General features: G+C 25.8%; 3 protein-coding genes across 3 annotated transcripts; 1 reads left to right on the top strand and 2 right to left on the bottom strand.

Moving 5' to 3' along the window:
- Positions 1-895: 895 nt before the first annotated feature.
- On the bottom strand, positions 896-6,734 carry LOC413369 (the record flags this gene model as incomplete). The annotated part of the gene is made up of 20 exons (XM_006558333.2): positions 6,571-6,734; positions 6,427-6,492; positions 5,707-5,929; positions 5,447-5,612; positions 5,176-5,389; positions 4,806-5,085; positions 4,384-4,649; positions 4,097-4,280; positions 3,626-3,865; positions 3,433-3,523; positions 3,085-3,335; positions 2,811-2,985; positions 2,479-2,750; positions 2,266-2,377; positions 2,120-2,206; positions 1,867-2,001; positions 1,519-1,793; positions 1,248-1,372; positions 1,021-1,176; positions 896-948 (listed from the first exon to the last, which is right to left on the bottom strand). Coding segments are annotated over exons 2-20 (3,333 nt in total), but the record flags the coding sequence as incomplete, so codon positions are not given.
- Positions 6,735-8,961: 2,227 nt separating this feature from the next.
- LOC409881 (myosin regulatory light chain 2) lies at positions 8,962-12,667 on the top strand. The gene is made up of 5 exons (XM_006558321.3): positions 8,962-9,117; positions 10,581-10,808; positions 11,175-11,358; positions 11,483-11,555; positions 12,157-12,667. The coding sequence occupies exons 1-5, from the start codon at positions 9,115-9,117 to the stop codon at positions 12,308-12,310; spliced, it is 642 nt and encodes a 213-aa protein (XP_006558384.1). The 5' UTR covers positions 8,962-9,114; the 3' UTR covers positions 12,311-12,667.
- A 331-nt stretch (positions 12,668-12,998) lies between these two features.
- LOC100576839 lies at positions 12,999-20,698 on the bottom strand. The gene is made up of 12 exons (XM_003249230.4): positions 19,904-20,698; positions 19,278-19,530; positions 18,885-18,988; positions 18,368-18,700; positions 17,721-17,996; positions 17,398-17,448; positions 16,249-16,464; positions 15,518-15,770; positions 15,183-15,286; positions 14,643-14,963; positions 14,262-14,537; positions 12,999-13,915 (listed from the first exon to the last, which is right to left on the bottom strand). The coding sequence occupies exons 1-12, from the start codon at positions 20,087-20,089 to the stop codon at positions 13,856-13,858; spliced, it is 2,433 nt and encodes an 810-aa protein (XP_003249278.2). The 5' UTR covers positions 20,090-20,698; the 3' UTR covers positions 12,999-13,855.
- Between the last annotated feature and the right edge of the window lie 61 nt (positions 20,699-20,759).

Below are 20,759 nucleotides of genomic sequence, written 5' to 3'. Positions count from 1 at the left end.
TATTAGGTTTTATATCGTTTTAGAGATATATTATAAATATAATATCTATTATTTTTTATTATTTATTTATAATTTTTATTTTATTATTAAAAATTAAAACATATAGTTAAAAAAATAATAAATTAAATTTATTTAATTGACATCCAATATTTTGTCTGTAATCGTATACTGAAAATAATTGTAAATAAAGAGAATAAATAATGGAGAAAGGATAGAAATAAGATAAAAATATTGAAATCAACAACATTTTCAAAATGACACAAATGAAATACACAAAAAAAGAATAGAAATAAAAGATATAATGAAAGAAAAATAGAGATAAGGTAAGAATTAACAATTAGCGTTATTAAAAATTTTTTCTAAAAGTATTCATAAGGTGACGCTTATTTTCAATTCTTACTCTACCTCTCTTATCTTGTTTTTGAAGATGTCTTTTATATTCAAGAGATAGCGCTATCTATTAATTCTAATCCTATTTCTATACTCTTCTCATTACTTTTTGTCCTTTCTTTGTATGTTTTATTTATGATTCTTTAGAAAATGGCGCCGTTTTCAATATATTTATCTTTATTCTATCAATATTTTATGTTATTCCACTTATGTTATTTGCTCCATTTGTTTATAATATTATTTTAAAAAATATGCTTAAGAAATGATTTCGATATCTAATTAAATTTATTTTTTAAAATAAAAATAAAAATATATTAAGATGTATAAAAATAATATCTTATATGTAAATTTATATAATTTCACTTTTTAAATTACTTTAGAATATATATAATAGGATAAATTATTTTATAAAATATTTATTATATACATAAATATCATTTATAATTTATAAGAATTAATTTAAATATTATATTAATTTAAGTATAATATAAGTAGTAATAATTAAAGTAAGTTTTGGATAAAGTAGTGAAGATATATTTTGAAGTAAAATATTGAAATCTAAAAATATTAAAATTTTGATTATTTTCAAAAATAAATTAAAATAAATATTATTAGTTATAAAATCATTACTTTTATCACTCGGATCCCGATTTCCACATTGACGATAATTTAAAGTTCCATTTCTTTTTTTAGGAACATATCCTGGTATGTATAAACTGGGTACATCTAAGCGTCCAATTGATATAAGTTTGTTAAAATCTTGTTCTAAGTTGTAAGCAATTGGACCTAAATATAGAATTATAAAATAAATCCATTAAATTCAATATATTTATAAAAATTATATATTTTTTACTTACCTTTAAAATGCAATAAAAATTGAATACATGCTCCATTATATAAAACTTTAGTTTTTCTATTATCTATAGATAACATCCAATGAGGAATTCCCATAATTTTTCTTACATCTTCTAAAAATTGTGCCCTATAAAAATATTTGAATAATGAATAAATTGTAAAAATATTTATATCTCGAAATTTTAATAATAAAATTTTAGAATAATGAAAAAGATAAAAAAAAAATAGATAAAATAATATGCTACATGCTAATACTAATATGCTAATACTTACGCTACAAAACGTGGTGGTTTTCTTATATTTACATATTTTACAATATCGTTATCAGGTTCAATATTAGCACACGCAAATTTATTACTTCCAAAATTTTCATCAAAAACAACAATAGATCTTCCCATTGCAGATACTGCTCCTGCTAATGGAAAATTTGAATCTGTAAAAACTTGTCTTTTCAATCCTATATTAATGGGACCTAATCGACCTGATATATCTCCTACATAACATCTAAGCGGTAAATCAGGACCGCATTCTTGTTTATATAGATCATCCTATTAAAAAAATTATTTTTATTACAGTAAAAATTTTATATAAATAGGAATTGTATATAATTCTGATTAATACATTTAAAGGATCAGCTAATTGTGTAAAATAAGGATTCCACACATATCCACCAGCTACACATCTAGTATCCTTTATTTTAACAGCTGCATCTACTCCAACAGGATTTACATATATTGCCCAATTGTGATCTTTTGTCTATAATTAAATATTTTAATTCAGAATTTATTATTAAATTTTTTTCAACTTTCTTAATAAATATTTTAATTAAATTTTATCTACAATATTATTTTTTATATTATAAATTTTATCTTACGATATTACGATCATATTTTCCAGGATGTCGTAAATTTACTTCAATTATTGTTTCGCTTTGACTTCCATCTTGATGAATAAGTTGTGTCTGTAATAATTAATGTTAAATTATATTTTATATTTTATTTATATCCACATTTCTAATACCATTCTTATATAGCCATATGCAAAACCTTGTGGATGATGAAAAGAAGCAATTGCTCTTAATTCTATAGCTTCAGATGGTGAATATCCTCTTTCTATAGTTGAACAAGCCCATCTTAAAAAAAGAAGATTATTTGAAGATAAGTATATAGAATATTCAAACAAAATAAATAGGAAAAAAATTTAAAAAGTAATTTTATAAAATAAAATAACTACCGTAAATTTTTTTCTTTTTTATGAATTACAATGCTTCGACCTAGTATACTTGTTGGTCCAAATAAAGAAAGCATTGTATCATTAAATGTTTTCATATATCTTTTTTTATTCTCTAAAGTCCCAAATTTTCCACTAAGATCACCCATTTCATATTGATCACTTGTTCCTTCTTCTGGAAATGGTATGTTACTAACATTAACATTTAATGGATTCCAATGTCCATACAAGGATGTACTTTCACATGGAAATTCTAAATCTTGTTCAATTGGAGTCTAAAATGTATAAACTTTCATTAAAATAAATAGAAAAGATTTCTACTGCATTAGTATTACCATATGTACATGATATCCATTCATTTTTTCATCTAATCCATCAAGATTTACTTCTAGATTTGTAACATCATATTCATTTTGCTGTATAAATTGTAATTTTCCTTTCAACAAAATAATTTCTCCATTTCCAAACCAATCTTTTACTACAGCTTTGCGACGATATGTTTCACTAATTCTATATAAAAATATTAATATCTTACTTATGTTAATAAAAAAATTTGATATTACAAAAATTTCTGATTAAATTTTTTTTTTATATTTTATATGGAATTACATTGAACATGCTAATCTTTCTCCTCTTGCACGAGGTCCATTGTCATCATAAATCACTAAACTTTTACCCAATATATTATTAGGACCTGATAAAGCTAGCATTGTATCTGTGAAAAGTTTTCGACTTATTAGAGTCCCATATAATTTTTTACCAGCAATATCAATTGTATTATGTCTTATAAGATTTCCTACACGACATAATGATGTTTCTAACATTGAACAATACTCAGTATGATCTGAATTCCATTCTACCTAATAAATTGAAGTGATATTTTTAAAAATATAATATTATAAATAAAGAAAAATTATAATATAAATAATTAATATTGTACTTGATTAATTATTATACTTTATAAGGATTATAAGGTTCACCAGTACTTAAACATCTATCCATCCAACTATAATAATCTTTGCCTGGTGGATTATCATGAATCATCCATCTAAATATTAGTTGAATCATTAAATTGTTTAAATTATAGTTAAATTAAACGAATCCTTTTGTTATAAGGATTTTTGATAATAAATACATTAAAATATCATACCTATGATGTCTTGAATTATTTAAAGTATTACCATCTGCATGAATTAAATTTTCAATTATAATAGTAGTATCCATTTGAGGTTCATTTTTTGGTTGGCGAAAAATTATTTTTCCAACAATTGGATATCTATATATTACTTGTGCAGTTACTATTGGCATTTCTCCAGTATTATCTGGTAAATAAAGATTTATAGTGCCACAAATCCATGGCATGATACTTTGATTATCAGTTTCATTATACCTGTTTTGAAAAATATGGATTATTATTTATGTTATTTTATAGAAACTATTTTGAAAAATTATATAGTTATATTTTATAATAATAAATAAGAATAAATAAATAGGAATAATAATAATAATAATAAATAAATAATAACAAATAAGAATAAAAATAAAATAAAAACTTTATAACTATTTAAGTAAAAGTTAAAATGAAAAAAAAAAAGAAAATTTGTATAGAAATAATAAGTACTTATGAAGAACAAGGCCTCGATGGATTACACTATACATTCCTGAAAGTGGAAGATATGTATCCCAATAAATTCCATTAAGTTTAGCACTTCCTGGTAAGATATCATAATGATAGAATCCTTCTTTACGTCCTTGAAGTTTCCCAGAAAGATCACCAATAGCATATTGATCTTGAGTTCCAAATCCTTTATATAATTATTCCATTAATATTTGAATACAATTATTTAAACATGTTATATTAATTGAACTAAATTGAATTGAACTAAAGAAACAATTTAATATGTTTACCTGCAGGTGGTATTGTCATCATATCAATATTATTTGGATTATATATTTGTTTAGTTGTATTGCATAATTCAGCAGTAGTACTTGAAATTTTTATTGGATCTGGAGGTAGTTCATGAATACTATATGATTTTATTTTAGTAGCATAGCGTAATCTTGTTTTTAAGTCATTGATTGGTGTTAATGATACATTAATCCATGTTGGATAAAATGGAGTTATTTGAGTTAGTGATATTTCTCCTTTGATACCATGAGAATTAATTAAAGTTCTAAATTCAAATCCAAAATAATTTAAATTAATATGAAGAAAAATAAGAATACTGATATTTTATAATAATATATGAAAGATAGTTTGATAAATGTAATATATATAAAAGATATAAAAAATTTAAATTATAAAATAATATATAAATAATTGTACTTACTTAGCAAAGATAGGTTTTCTATAATTAATCTTACTACACGTTAAAAAGGAATTTTTATGTTTTGGATGAAATATGACTAAATATAATTGACGATAAGGTTCAAGTAAATCAATAGGTAATAGAGATAATTTTGAATCCTTTTCTAAACTTTTATATCTATTATGATGATCTACAGCTACTTTTATTTTGCCTAAACGTATATCTATATCACCAATTGCTTGACCATTACCCGCATTATCAGGATCAAAGATAGTTTGTAAAATGTTACAACTTGATTTATCTGAATAATAAATAAGAATAGATATTTAATGAAAATATATTATTAGTTTATAAATTATTGAATGATAAATTTAATATAATTTAGTTATACCTTTACTGATGTCAAGAATGTCAGTTACATAAATTTTCCAATAATGTTCTGTATAGTTTGTACCTCGTAATTTTTTATTATTAACGTGATATAAATCTATATAAATTATCGTATCACTAATATCATTATCACCTAACCATCGAAACCAAATACTTCCTGCTATAGTATCGTAAAAGCGTACTTCAGCGAATTTTTCTACGTTATTTTCTAGTACCTAAAAATTCAGAAAATTATAATTTTATTTTAAAAAGATTTATATCTCAAAAATTACCGTTATTGAAGCACAAATGGTTCTATCTGAATATGCATCTTCAAATATTAAACCTTTGCCCCATAAACCCATTTCTCCAGTTAAACTAATCCCTGAAATTTCTGTAGATCCTGTTTCATTTCCAGGTATAACAAGTGGTCCAATAAGTTCTGTTAAGTTGATGATACTACACATTTAAAGTTGCAATTTTTAAACGAAATATATGATTATATATGATTATATATCGAAAATAAACTTTTTGTAAAAAATGGGAAAAATACCTTTTTCCAATATATTGCCTATTACATCTATCGTTTATAAGTGTATAATCGACAGGAAATTCAGTAATTGACCAAAACCATTGTTGTTCCGGATATTGTAAAGTTGTTTCGAGTGAAAATCGAATTTTCACGGATGTCTCTGTGGCTTTTTCAAATTGAATTTCTCCATGAAGCCCGCCAGAAGAAATATATGAGACAAGATGTAACGAATATGCAATATTAACTGTAAAGAAATAAATAAATTATAAAGAAATAAAATTAATAAAAAATTTATTAATATAATTTAGATATAAAATATGACTCACTTACTCAAACTTATATTAAAAAATTGGAAAGAATTTTGAAAAAAATTTAATTTTTTTAATAATTATTATTATCGTTAATAAGAATTGGTAATTATTATTGTTAATATAATAAAAGATATAATGATTTTACAATTATTTTATTATTGTTATTATATTCTCAGTTTAATTATCTTAATTATCTTATCCTAGAAATTTTATTTTTATTAAAGAGAATAATATTATTTTTTTATTATATATAAATAATATTTAACAATATGTGAAGATATAAACGTATTATTTCTTTACTCTAATTTTTTATATTTTATAAAAATCTCAAATACATATTTTAAAATTTCAAGCAAAATTAAACGATAAATTAATAAAATTATTAAAATAAAATCAAAAATATATTTTCTTTATATAATATTTCACTCACCATAATTTAATAAAAAAAACCACCACATCTTGTTCTATTATAAAATAGTATTTAAAAGCATTTTTTCTAAAAATAATTTGAGTTTTAACTTTTGTTTTAATACAAATAATTTGTGATCAAAACTATACTATGTCAGACTGTTACCTTGTAATGAAAACCAGTCAAGGTATGTTGTCTCTACTTTCTTATTTCTTTGAACGATATGGTGGGAGTACCGTGAAGGCGAAAAATGGTACACAACTTTTCCATTGAGGAAGTACATGAAATCATAGGTTATAAAAATATCTGACAAAAAAATTATTATATATTGCATTATATATTGCACATTGTACATTAATAAACTAACAATTTATTTATCTATAAAATAATTGAAGTAGAAATATATATATTTATTTAATTTTCTTCTCTTAAATATATACTTGGTAAATAAAGTTTTATAATAATTTATTATACGTATATCTTTCTAAAATGATTATAAAATAAACAAATTTTTAATAAAATAATATTATATATATCTTTTACATTTTTATTTTTATATTATGCGTTGATGATTCTTATTAAATAAAATTATTTTTTTTAATCAATTTTTTAGATCAATTTGAGTATAAATATATTATAAGTAATAGTTAAATAATTGAAAATTAATCATTTTTATCACTTTTATCATTTTAAAAGTAGAATTAGAATAATAATAAAATATTAAAAAAATGTTAAACTTTTTGAAAATGGAAATATTCATACAAAATAGTTCCAAAGTTAATAAAATATAATTGATAAAAATGATTAAATTTTATTAACAATGAAGGAAAATACTATGTCAAATAATGATGGAAAAACGAGTTGTGAAAATGATCACGGTGTATAATGATCTTAAGCCAGATTTTATTATTAAGTCGAGCCATGTAAATAATTAACGATTCTATTGTAGTTTATTATTAGAAATGGATATACAGGTATTTTTTTAAGCAATAGACAAACGTTGCTCTTTTTATAAGTAATCAATAATCAATTTTATTAAAGATAATACTTTTTTTATTTTATTTGCTATTTAATTTTTTGTTTACCATTTTCTATTTGTTAATATTTAAGAAATTTTCTTTTATTTATTTCTTTCATCACGAAAGAATCTTTGACGAATGATACGATTGTAATATTCAACAGTATATCGATTATGCAAATTTATATTTTTATGAACATCTTGAAATATATTAAAGATTTTAGAATTTTACCTCATTTATTAAATATTTAATTTATTTTGAATATTTTATACATTTTTGTACATAACTTTTCTCGAATAAATATTATTAATATACTTACGCAATATTATTTTAATTAATTAATATCGTGTATATTTATTAAATTCAGAAATTATTATAATTATTAATATTTTTGAAATATAAATATAAAAAAGAAAAATGATAAAACAAATTTGATAAGGTATTCAGAATACGCTAATGTTTTCTGATCTCAAATATCGGTCAGATATTTTTAGTAACCACGTGTTTTGATCATTCCGGTGCATAAACCGGAAATTTATATTACATTTGAAAAATACTTGACTGTTGAACATTTTACTTTTAATATTAAAGTGATAATTTTTTTTTAGAAAATCCTTAGAAAATCATATTTATTCAATACATTTTAACAAGTTGTTATAATTTGCATTCTTCCACAATTTTTGCTATACTTTTCTAATATAAATTAAATTATCTTTAAATAAACTTTACAATTTGTTAAACAAAATTTTATTTTTGGACAGCCGTAAAAAAGTTCTTTTTCATCAATGCTGAAAGCAATAATACAAAAAATTAAACTATAATATGATTGATATTATCATATCACATTCATATTTTTTTTAGCGCCAAGAAATTATTTACTATCTTTTTTACTGCAAATTTTTTTAAATAATAAAAGAGAATAATAATTGAAAATACCAACTATATAAATTAAATTTTTCTTTAATTGAAACGACAGAGAAGAAATTTATTGAAAAGGGAACTAAAAATTGAAATCAAACTTTAAAAAAATGAAATTAGTTATTAAATAAATAATTTAAATACAATTTCTCAAAAATTTATCACTTGCAAGACTTAGAAACGAATAAATAAAAAAAAATATATATATATAATATTTTCCATTATAATAATTCGATACAGAAAATTAGAGATATTTATTTCATTAATTTATTTGTCATAACGAAGAAGAAAACGACAAACGTCAGATAGAAAATTAATAACTTAGGAGGAGGATTGGAGGACACTTCCGCAACGATGGCCGCAAAATGATGGCGGAAGAAAATTTCTTCCAAGCGTATACCAGATATCAGAGGAACATATGCTTTAACAGTGCATAATAACCACTTTCCTCTATCCTTGACTCATATATATTTTTCCCCCGAAAAAAGTATATCTGCGAAAAAGGGCCCAGCGGCCTCTTCACGGTTCTTACGGATCTCTCGGCAAACTGTTTTAGTCGAAACGTTGAAAGGGTTGCTATTTTGAGGTGGCTCGCACTAAATATGGTCAGATAGGCGTTGGCGTTGTACCCGGGCAAGGCACCCCTGCTCAAGCAACGGTGACGTAGTGGGGGAGATGAAGCAAAGTTACTTAGACAAGTTCACTTCTATGATTCGGACAGTTGGTTCGTTCTGACCATCTCGTACCATCCTCTTACAAACCAACTGTAGACATGGTAAGTAATCGAGTAATAATCGTGATCGCTTCGTGATTTTGGATGATTAAAATCGGAATATCTTTCCTCGGGAAAAAATATTCGGGATTCCCTCGTTGTCCTCCTCGTTGAATTTCTTTTTTTCCTTTTTTTTCTCTCTTCTATCTTTAAAAAAAAAGTGGGGATATCACGGAGAATGTTACGTGACGTCTGGTGGTGGAAACAATTTATCCTGTTTGCAAAAGGATAAATTTTGGGAAATTAGACGAATCGTATATAATTACTGTGTCTGGGATTGTATATATATGTGAATTCACCAGAGTGCACGAAATTTGCACGAGATATACAATACTTTGTGTTTTAATGAAGTGTAAACAGTGATCTCTAGTTAGATTTTTTGGCTGTTCCTATTTTTTAATTGGATGTATTTATTATTTGCTTTGTTCCATTCCGTTACACGCAGCTTTGGATTTTAATCCTTGTAATTGGAATCGAATTTTTGACTTTGGATTTTCGATTATTATTTTTCTATAATAAAATTGTAACTTTAGAACGTTAAACCAATTCTATAATAAGATATATTTAATGGTGATACACCATTGGATTTGAAAATCTTTCAATGGAAAGATAACAAATTTTAAGTTTAATCTTAATAAAATTTTTCATGTTTGAATACAATTTACTTTAATTATATTGTATGTAATTAGATGAAGTTGAATTTCTTTTATTTTTTGTTTTTTTTATGAACGATATCATCGAGAATCGAGTTTACTTTGCCTTATAAGATCTATAGTTGTTTATTTGTTAGATATATATTATAAAAATAAGAGAATTACGTAAGTGCATAGTAACTCGAGAGGCTGTACGGGATAAACGGTCTATATTTGTCTTGGCTTATTTTCAACTATACCATGGATGATAGAACGATCCTATTTTTAACTTTTATGAGCAACGCCTTCCGAATTTTCTTTGATGTTATTCAAGCTAGCTCACTCTTGGCTAAATATTAGATAATAATTGGAATACTTTTGTTATGTAATTTCAATTATAATTTCACAAATGCATAGTTCCATTTACAAACAATTTGTATTAAATATTTTATCGACTTATTCTTTTTATTTTATATATTTTGAAAAATTGCACTATTTATAATTACAATATATATATTTGTACATATTTGATAAAAAATTGCCAAGATTTATTTACAAAAAAGATTGCATATTTATTGTTACAAACTTTGTACAAACACTGTAAACATGATATAATGTATTAATTAAAAAGACACAAAAAGAAATAAAATATTTTCTTTTTTTTACAAATTTTACTTTTTGATTTTACCCTTTTTTTATTTGAACTGAAATGAAGAAATTAAATTTAAATATCAATTTAATTTTTTGAAAAAATTTGATAAATTTTTATTTTTCTTCTCTCAGGGAAAATAATGTTAAATAATGTTACTACGAGATTACTTTGATGAATTTTAGGCGGATAAAGAGAAGAAGAAGAAGACTAAAAAGAAGGAGGAGGCAGCGCCAGCACCTCCTCCACCAGAACCGGAACCGGAACCGGAAAAGCCACCAACCCCAGCACCAAGTACACCCAAAGAATCTGGCTCAACTCGAGCAAGTAGTCGGGGTAGCCGCAAAGCTAAACGTGCTGGATCCAGCGTGTTTTCTATGTTTACTCAGAAACAAGTTGCCGAATTTAAAGAGGTAGATCGAAATTTCACACGAATAATTATTATTAAACCTTTAAAACCTAATTTTTAAATTCATAAATCTTAAAATCTTCGAGGCTCAGAATACTTTTTTCCCTCCATTTTTTTTTTAATTCATTTTTCAAAGAATTAAATTTCTACGTTTTAATTTTGTCACTATAAAAATTATTATACCGATCACATTAAGACGAGTTCAAAAATTCATTGAACACAATCTCAATTGAGATTATTTGTTATTTACTTTAGAGTTTTATAAAAGTATTTTATAATATATTTGTCGAGGCTTTGATCTATAATTTTTATTCACACGAGAAATTGATCATCTGTATGATAAAAAATAATATTTTTTATTGATTACCAGGCATTCCAGCTGATGGATCAAGATAAGGATGGTATAATTGGAAAGAACGATCTTCGTGCCACTTTTGACAATGTTGGCCGTCTGGTCACTGATAAAGAGCTTGATGATATGCTAAACGAAGCTCCCGCTCCTATCAACTTTACTCAATTATTGAATCTCTTCGCATCTCGCATGTCGGGATCAGGTACCAATATATTCATAAAGAGATCACACTTATATGAATTTTCTAATTTATTATCTGAATAACCTAGAAATTTTCTCTGATAATTATCCACTATTTTAATAATATTATTCTTTTTTATTCTCAGGTCAGGATGACGATGAAACCGTAATCGCTGCCTTCAGTACCTTTGATGTCAATGGTAAAATTGATGGTGAAAGGTGAGTGATGAGAATTATTCTTATCGTAATCAAAGCATTCTTTTTAGATGCACTTGCACTCGACACATAACTTCCTTAATAGCTTTCGTGGAAAAATTGGAGATTCGTTATCTTACTTTAACATCGAATTAAACAAAGCTTTGACGAAGCTTATATTTTTGCAATTGATTTCAGATATTTCACCGCAATGACACTTATAATTCTCCATATTTCAAAATATGTACAAATTGTTAATATTTGTAGGTTATATTCAGAAAGCGTGGTACAAAAGTGCTGTTATAAGCAATATTGCGTTAAATGAAGCGAGACGAAGATAAAGCCTCGCTTTACCGCCATCTGGTGTAAAAATAAATAAGTAAATTGCACCGTTTCTTTCAATGTAGATTGGTTTAAAAAATATTTTTACCATTTTCGTAGCAAACATTTGAAAAAAAAAATTTCCAAAAGGATCGGATAAATTTACCGATATTTTTTATTCGAACAGATCCAAAATTTTAATCAATATTAATCAATATTAATCAAAATTTAATCAATATTTTAATCAATATTATTGACAGACAATTCGTTCTTATAAAAATTGAATATCTCTTTTCTTCCACAGGTTGAGGCACGCCTTGATGACGTATGGTGACAAATTTACCGCGAAGGAAGTCAACGATGCGTATGATAATATGTACATTGATGATAAGGGATTTATCGACACGCAAAGTCTTATTGCAATGTTGACTGGACAGGAGGATGAGGATGAGGAATAAATTTAAGTGACTTTCAGCATTAAAAAATTTCTGTTAAAATTCTGTTCACTGAAAACGAAGTCTCGTGTTAGCGTCAGATCCGCTTGATCCGTTTCCAAGTGACGAAAATCAGATTTATTAGAAGTAAAAATATATATATATATATGTTTGTTATAAATATTTTTCTTCTCATTTGTCTCACTGATAATTTTTAAATATCGATTTTAAAGATTTTTACTCTGATAAAATAAACGTAAAGAGAGAAATGGATAGATGAATGAATAGATTTCTTGGAAGTGGAAACAGCGCGTCTGCCGAAAATCGAGGCTTTGAATCTCCATATTATTGTTCATATAATAAAATTATTTTAAAACTTTACAATGATTCTTGTTCTAATTTTGATCCGTCATATATATATATATATATATATATATATATATATATATATATATACATATATATTATTCAATATTATCTTTTCCTTTCAAAATTCTATAAAACAAATTCTGATAATATTAAGTAAAAAATGTTTTTGTGTGTGATTCATTTAGAGAATAATTTTTGTATAGTATCAGTATCAGCTATCAACGTTTCTTGCATTTTGTATTATTTATAAAAAACAATAAAACAATGTTTATCAATAATACACATTGAACAAAACATAATTACTTATCATTTCGAATATGAAAATTTCTAGCAGAAAATTATATTCTGTTTAATTTCTTTTTTAATTTTATCATTTATTTTTCTTTCGACGCCATATAAGATGAAATCTTATACGTTATGCAATAATGTGACATAATTTAAAATTAAACTTTTAATTGTGATTACATAATTTTCTGAGAGCCTCTCTGCTTTGAAATTGGCAAAATATCAATTTATGTGTTGATGATAGTCAATTACACGTGATTTATAATTAATCATTAGTATAAGTATGTAAAGGATATTCATGAAAACTTTTGAAAGATTGATTCTAGAGGATTCTAAAAGAGAATGAAACGCAAAAATATCAGTTGAAACTTATTCATTAAGTTATAAACAATTTTAGAGGAAGGAAGATAGAGACTTCTCTGTCACATCTTCTCATTTTGTCCAAAGCAAGTTTAAATAAGCTTCAATCGATATTTTTACGTTTTGATTTTTAGAATTAATCTTCATAATATATCATTTAAACAACTTTTGTATTTCAATAAAGTACTTAATTGATATTTGCTCTGTGTGCCTTTATTTTATAAAGATATTATATTTTATTTTAACATGGTGTCTTACTTAACACGAAAGTAAGTAAAATACAATGATATAAAAATTTTGCTTTGTAAAATAGACATGTATAATACTTAAAAAAATAACGAAATTAAAAAAATAATTTTGAATTATCGTATTTACGAGACAAGTTTCAATTAATTTGTTAATCAATGAAATTTACTTACTTAAAAAACTTGCTTGAAAGTTTTAAATCAGTCCGTTATACGTTATTGTCATCGAATAACATAGAATTAATTAAAATTATGCACAATTGCTGATTTCTATAATCAGGATATTTCGTGAAATTGAAAACTGGAGTAATTATGTGTCTACTGTTCGTTGTTTCAGCAAAGTGAAATATGACATTGTGGTACTCATGATCTGCAAATGTAAGAAGCAAGAAAAATATTATATTATAAATAAGAAAAATTAAAATAAATTTTAACGTTCTGTGTCAAAAATAAAATCTGTCTTATCCTTCTCTCGTTAAAATTTCTTTTGACAAAAAACAAATTTTTACTTCCAAAATTTTTTAAATGCAAATTCAAATTAGTTAAATAACAATTAACTGAAATTAAAACAGTAAAATAAAAAAAAAAATCTAAATCAATTATTAAATTATTTCATCACCAAGAAATTTGGAAATTTGTTTCAACGACTTTTTCTCTATTAAATAAGAATAAAATAAAAATCACGACGAATTATTCGAAAGAGAAATAATAGTTACTTTGGTGTAAGTTTCAAGGGATATAGGAAAGAAACCGCACGCGGTCAGGCAACAGGCCCGTCTCGACCTCATGACGACAATTTGCAAATCTTGTCGTAGCATTTTCCCAAACTTATCCATCGGTAGATTTATCCATGGCGAGGCGTACGCGGCCGAGGCTATTTTCGCGCTCTCTTGCGTTATGCAATCGCAACTGTACGTGAACATCCACAACTGGCACATACCGGCGAACAGGTATGATATGAAGGAGATGCGATAAGAGGGGGTGAGATCTGCCTGTGTATCAATGTTATTACACGCGATATTTAATTGTAACGTTCAGAAATAATAATTTTTCGCTAAAAAAAAAAAAAAGGAAAAAAGGAAGAATAAGTACTTAACCAAGATCACTTGATATCCAAGGAAACAGAATAATATACTGAACATTAATATTTGTCCGATCACGATTATCGTGAATATCTCTTCGAGGGTTTCGCAGAAGTCGAGGAGAGCTTGATGCTGTTGAACGTAATTTTTAAACGCTTTGTAACACTCGTCCGAAGAATTTTTATTCGCATCTGGGTTCCCTTTCATCTTTAAAATTGGCACATTGGCTATTCTGTATTGCAATATACGAAACTGACAAGCCACGTTCAGGCACAGGATGCAAAATATATTGTCGAAGCAAAAGTAACAACTGCCGGCCTGGTTTAAAGCAGCAATCTGTCAGAAACATGAGAAAAATTATTTCAAAAATTATAAGGCTTTCAAAAATTTGAAATTAAATGTGTAAAGAATGTAGAATAAGACTTTCCAAGATTGAAATATAAATAAGATGCAAATACGTTTTCTTAAGTGATTCGAATTAAAATATTGTACATTGTCGAAAAGAAATTTTTATATACAGATAAGAGAGCAACAAAATAAGAAAATGATTAATACCTGTATCGTGTATGCAATTTCATAATACGGTGAAATAGACAATGGCAGATCCAGGTACATATTAAATATAAGTATCCTATCTGTTTCGTTTCTTCCAATATTTGCTAAAATAATTAATTATAATAATATTTAAAATATGTATTTAATTATGTATAAATAAATTAATATAGTAGAGTATCAATTATTCAAATTTTTATTATTTATTCTTCAGATAATTGATGCTTTGTTATATTATATTTTATATTAATTTGTTTTAAGATAAAATTTGACGATGTAACGATTGAATCAAATTAAAAATTGAATTTAAAATTCAACAATTATAAAGATCAACTTACTCAATAATGGTCTGAACATATACGTGAAAATCGAAGATAGAGAAGAAAATGTGAGAATACAGACGAAATACGCGGTTATTCTCTTCGTATCTTTCACGATTAAGTCTTCCTTTTCATCGTAATTGTAATGCCAGAAATTTTTCTGCATGTATACCATTAAACCAAGAAACTTTTTCTCATATATGAATAGGCTGAAAATTTTGAAGAAATCCATGACGAGTCCCAAACCATCGCATGCGATATAAGTACAGGCCTATAATAATGCAATATTATATTATTGATTCAAAATATAGGATCGAAAAAATTACAAAGTACTTTCGATTGAATATCTTTGAATACTCGTGAAAGAACATTAAAGAAAATTAAAAAAAAAAAAAACTTCATATAAAATTATTCGATGAAGTTTTCAAATTTGGAATTGTCTTTGATTTGCATTCAAATTTTGAATGAAAAATTTGTTACACAAATATCGATATTTTTTTTTTTAGTTTCTTTAATTTACTGTTGTTTCATTAATTTTATAAAAAAGGGATAGATGGATAAAAAGATAAAAAATAAATCTATTTCTTCTACCAAAAATAAAAATATACTTTTTTAAATTATCTAAATTTTTTAATTATTTAACATTAATATCGTGAAATATCAAAGTACAGAGTGATAATAATAATTTAAAATTATATAAAAAAAAATTTATATAATTTCGAAAAACGACAAAACTTTGACAAACTTACGCTAAAATCTCCCCAATTGAAATAAAGTCCTCTTATTTGAACCCATGCGGAGAAGGTTATGGCAAGTATAGTATACCCGACCACGCCTATTCTGAACCATTCTTCCAGGCGACTGGTGGTTAACCAAAAGCCAACGACCCTTAGGTAGAAAGATGCTACGGTAAAAGCAAGGTCTTTACGATATTTCAAATTCATACTGATCCTCGAGCGATCAGATTACACGACCAGGGATTTATAGGGAGAGCGTTCTATCAAATTATCTATCAAAAGTTTCAGAACCAATTGTTTCAACATACCGTCCCTTTCATCTCCAAATATACTTTTATTCGTGTATAACCGGCACATTTATATTCTTGACTTTAATGATATTCCTGAATTGCTACGAAGAAAATGTATTATAATGTATCCATTCGCAAATGCTATCGATATTTTCTATAGTATTTTACCCGTAATGTATATGATCGGTGAGTTATGCATGATTTAGGATGCGTTGCAAAACTCTCCATTGTGGAACTGTGTATGGTGGGAGGCAATCGAGAGTAACAGTGTAACAGAAAGTTCTGGATAGATTGTTTAGTTCTGGATAGAACTATGTTGACGTTGTATCAGGAAAGAAGAGATATTAATCTGTGGATATTTTTATTCTTTTTGAAATTCTAATTGAAATAATTAAAATAGAGACGTGTATACGATATATATAATTCGGTATAAGTGCATTTGGCGGAGTTAGGTTAGGAAGGTAAAATAAAAATGAATTTTCAAGCAAAAAAAGTTGGAAAAGAAGATTTTTGAAGGTATTTTTTGATCTGTTATTTATATTTAATATTATGCGTTATCTTGTTTTGTGTAATTAGAAATAACGTTTTCTTTTTCTTTACAAATCTTTGGGACGACCGTCTAATTTAATTAGAAATTTATAAAATAGTATAAAATTGATGTAATGTTTGTAATGTTTGTGAGAATGTACAACAATATTGTTTTGTATATCCAAGGAAGAATGATAGATAATATTAAGAATTGATAAATTTTCATTGCTACAAAACTATATCTCTGTTATTTATGTTAAACATAGAACAAATACAAGGATTTGACTCATATACATCAACAATATAATACAATAATATTGAAATATATATATTAAGAATGTGCCTCTGAATGCTGTTTTAGCAGTGTAAAATATGATGCCGCAGTACTTAAAACCTGTAACAAATGAGATAACACTTTGATCAACTTTGATCAACAATATTTCTTTTCTTTCCTAAAATTGGTATTATATTGATCAACAATATTTTTTCTCTTTCCTAAAATTGGTATTATATTGAGTAAAATATTCCAATTATATCACAATTTTAAAAAACAAAAAGTTTTAAATTCATTTAATTGTACGTACTTGATTATATTTTTTTGTAAATTTCATAAAATTTTTTGTATACAAAATATAATATGTATATTATAAAACATATTCTACTTACATTAGTATACGTTTCTAAGGACACGACGAAAAATCCTCTACCTGTTAAGCAACAAGGTGTACCAGACCTCATAATGACGAGTATCAAATCTTTTTTCATCATCCTTCCGCTTGTTGTCATTGGTATCATTGGCCAAGGTCCTCTATTCGCTGCCGTGGCCACGCTCAAACTTTCTCGTATGATACAGTCGCAACTGTAAGTGAACATCAACAATTGGCATAAGCATACCGTTATGTGAAGGCCGAAGATCAAACGTGTTGTGGTAGACGTGTCTGCCTGAAAGAAATAGTATAATAACTATGTCATATATAATGTAATATTTAAACTTTTTTTTAAAATTAATATATTCGTAATTTTTGGTAGATTTTAGAGATTAAAATGAACATAAAAGTTTATATAAAAATAAAACAGTTCAAGTATGCATTAGAGTAAGATGGTTCTATCTTTATTTTTTCTATTTGCTTTTCACTTCAAATTGCTTATAATTTAAAATAAGTTTCAATTGACATTTTTGTATTTATTATGGCTTCTAGAATTCTTTAAAAAGATATAAATATTTAGTTAAAGATATAAATTAATTGATTATCCGATTTTTATCATTTATAAATGCATTAAATTGATAGTTTATATCAATATAATATACTAACCATAAGTACTAGATATCCATCGAGGCAAATTAGTAAACTGAACATCAAAACTTGCTCTAGGACAATTAAATTGAATACCTCTTCAAGTTTTCTACAATATGCTATAAGGGCTTGATGTTGGCGTATACATTTCTTAAAAATGGCGTAATATTTACTTGCAAAGTAGCACGAGTCCATGATTAATTTCTCCTTTTTCTCTTTGTCTATCGAATCTATTATGTTGGAAATTCTATATTGCAACACTTGAAATTGTCCGGCCACGTGTAAATTCATAATGCACAAAAAGTTGTCGAAACAGAAGTAACTCACCCCAATGTGATATAAGGATATCACCTATGGAAATTCTTTTTTCTCTTAATTTTTTGAAAAATGTTATGAAATATCAGGATTTATAAATTATTGGATCAACAATTATCAAATGTGAAGAAAAAAAATCTTAATTAACCGTTAATATTTTATTATCAATGATTTTTATTAATTTCGTAACACGATAATATGGAATATGAAGTTACAATACCTCTAAAACGAACGTAATTTCATAGTATGGAGTTATAGTTAGTGGCAAGTCGATCCATATGTTGAATGGAAGCACTCTATCTGATTCGTTTCTTCCAATATTTGCTGAAATGTAAATATGAATATGTAACGACATGATCGTTACATTTTTTAATTATTATATTTACATTTATAAAATTTTTTCTTTTTTTTTTAGTACATTAAGTTAAATATTAACAATCGTCTTTCTGATTTGCGAAAAATTTTATTTTTATTTTTTGATTGCAAAGCTGAAGTCAAACTCGAGCTCGATACGATTACTATTATTAAAATAAGAATAATAATAAAAAAAATTTTTTAATTTTTGAAAAATTCCTGACGATCCATCTTTAAATTTTTACGAATCTTAACTCACCAACAAGTGGATTAATAACGTAAGAAACAACGGTCGCCAGAGTAGTAAAAGTCAAAGAACAAGTGAAGAATGTGCATTTCCGTTTACAATTGAGCACAATGTTTCGTTCGTAATCGTTGTAATCTCCGTGTAAAAATTTTCTTTGTAGATATAAAATCAAATAAAAAAAATCTTCCCTATGCACAACCAGAGTGATCAGTTTCAAAAGAGGTGCGGCTATCGACAGCATATTGCACATAGAAAAGATGCATTCCTATAAATAAAGGAGAAAAAAAAATAAAAATCTATGTACATGTATATCGAATAATTAATTTATTATTCGTGAGATTGTTACGAATGATTATACATTGACTTATATCGATCAAAGTTTTATTTGAGAAATTCATAAAAATATTAAAAATATTCTTTTTCATTTCATTCAATTTTTGTTAATTTTTGTCACTTCGTATCGAATTCATTACAATAAAATTAATAAAATACTATTTACAATATTATTTTAAATATTATAATTATAATATTAAATGTATATTAAATAATATATAAATATTATTTAATAACAATATTTAAATCTGTATGATTTTACGTGTTTTATAAAAATTTGTAAATTCCATTTCCAATAGACTTACAGAAAAATCGCCCCACGAATAATACATATCCGTAATTTGTAACCACAGTCCGAAAAGAAGCGCGATGATGCTGTACAGGATCGTCACGTTTCTCACATATTTCTCTGATTGGTCGTTGGCCATCCATATTCCCATGAGCTTTATAAAAATCGACGACAAGTTGATGGAAAAATCGTCGTTTTTCATTTCGACGTCTCTAACAATCGCGCAAAAACGACGACTGGAATATCTTCTCTCAGATATCGAACTCGTTTGTGCGAGGTTCGTTGTATCGATTGTTGCTAACTTCTAGCGTGATTCAGTTCGCTTTGATCTATCCTTTAGTATCATATCCTTTAGTTACAGATCGCGTGTACTTTCTATTTATTTTATATTACGGTGAAACGGGAGGAAAAAAAGAAAAATGGAAAAGAAAAAAAGAAAAGAGAGAAGATGACAGAGAACTCGCGATTCTCGAGAGATTGGTGCTCGAAGAGCGGATGGATCAAGCGTAGATCGAACCTAACCTATTGATGTGTTATGCATGATTCATGGATGGACTTGTCTGTGAAATCGAAGCAGTGTTTGCAGCTGTCGACAGAGAAATTTCAGCATGTTAAAATGTGAGTCGTGAGAGTTTGTAATTTATTTTTTGAATTCGTAAAAGGTGACGAAAGAAGGAAAAATTGATGCGAAGGAAAAAAAGAATATTAATTTGTGCCGTGTGATTGAAATAAAGTGAATTAATTTACTTTCAACTCGATGAAAAATTTATTTAATCATTATTATTCGTACTATTTTTTAAACAAACACTTTGAAATTATTAAATTTATGTATAAATATAAACAAATTTTCTTGGAATTATTTGTTTAAATAG

This window comes from Apis mellifera, linkage group LG12 (assembly GCF_003254395.2).
Source record: "Apis mellifera strain DH4 linkage group LG12, Amel_HAv3.1, whole genome shotgun sequence".
NCBI lineage: Eukaryota > Metazoa > Arthropoda > Insecta > Hymenoptera > Apidae > Apis > Apis mellifera.
This window is presented reverse-complemented; position numbering and strand designations above follow the sequence as displayed.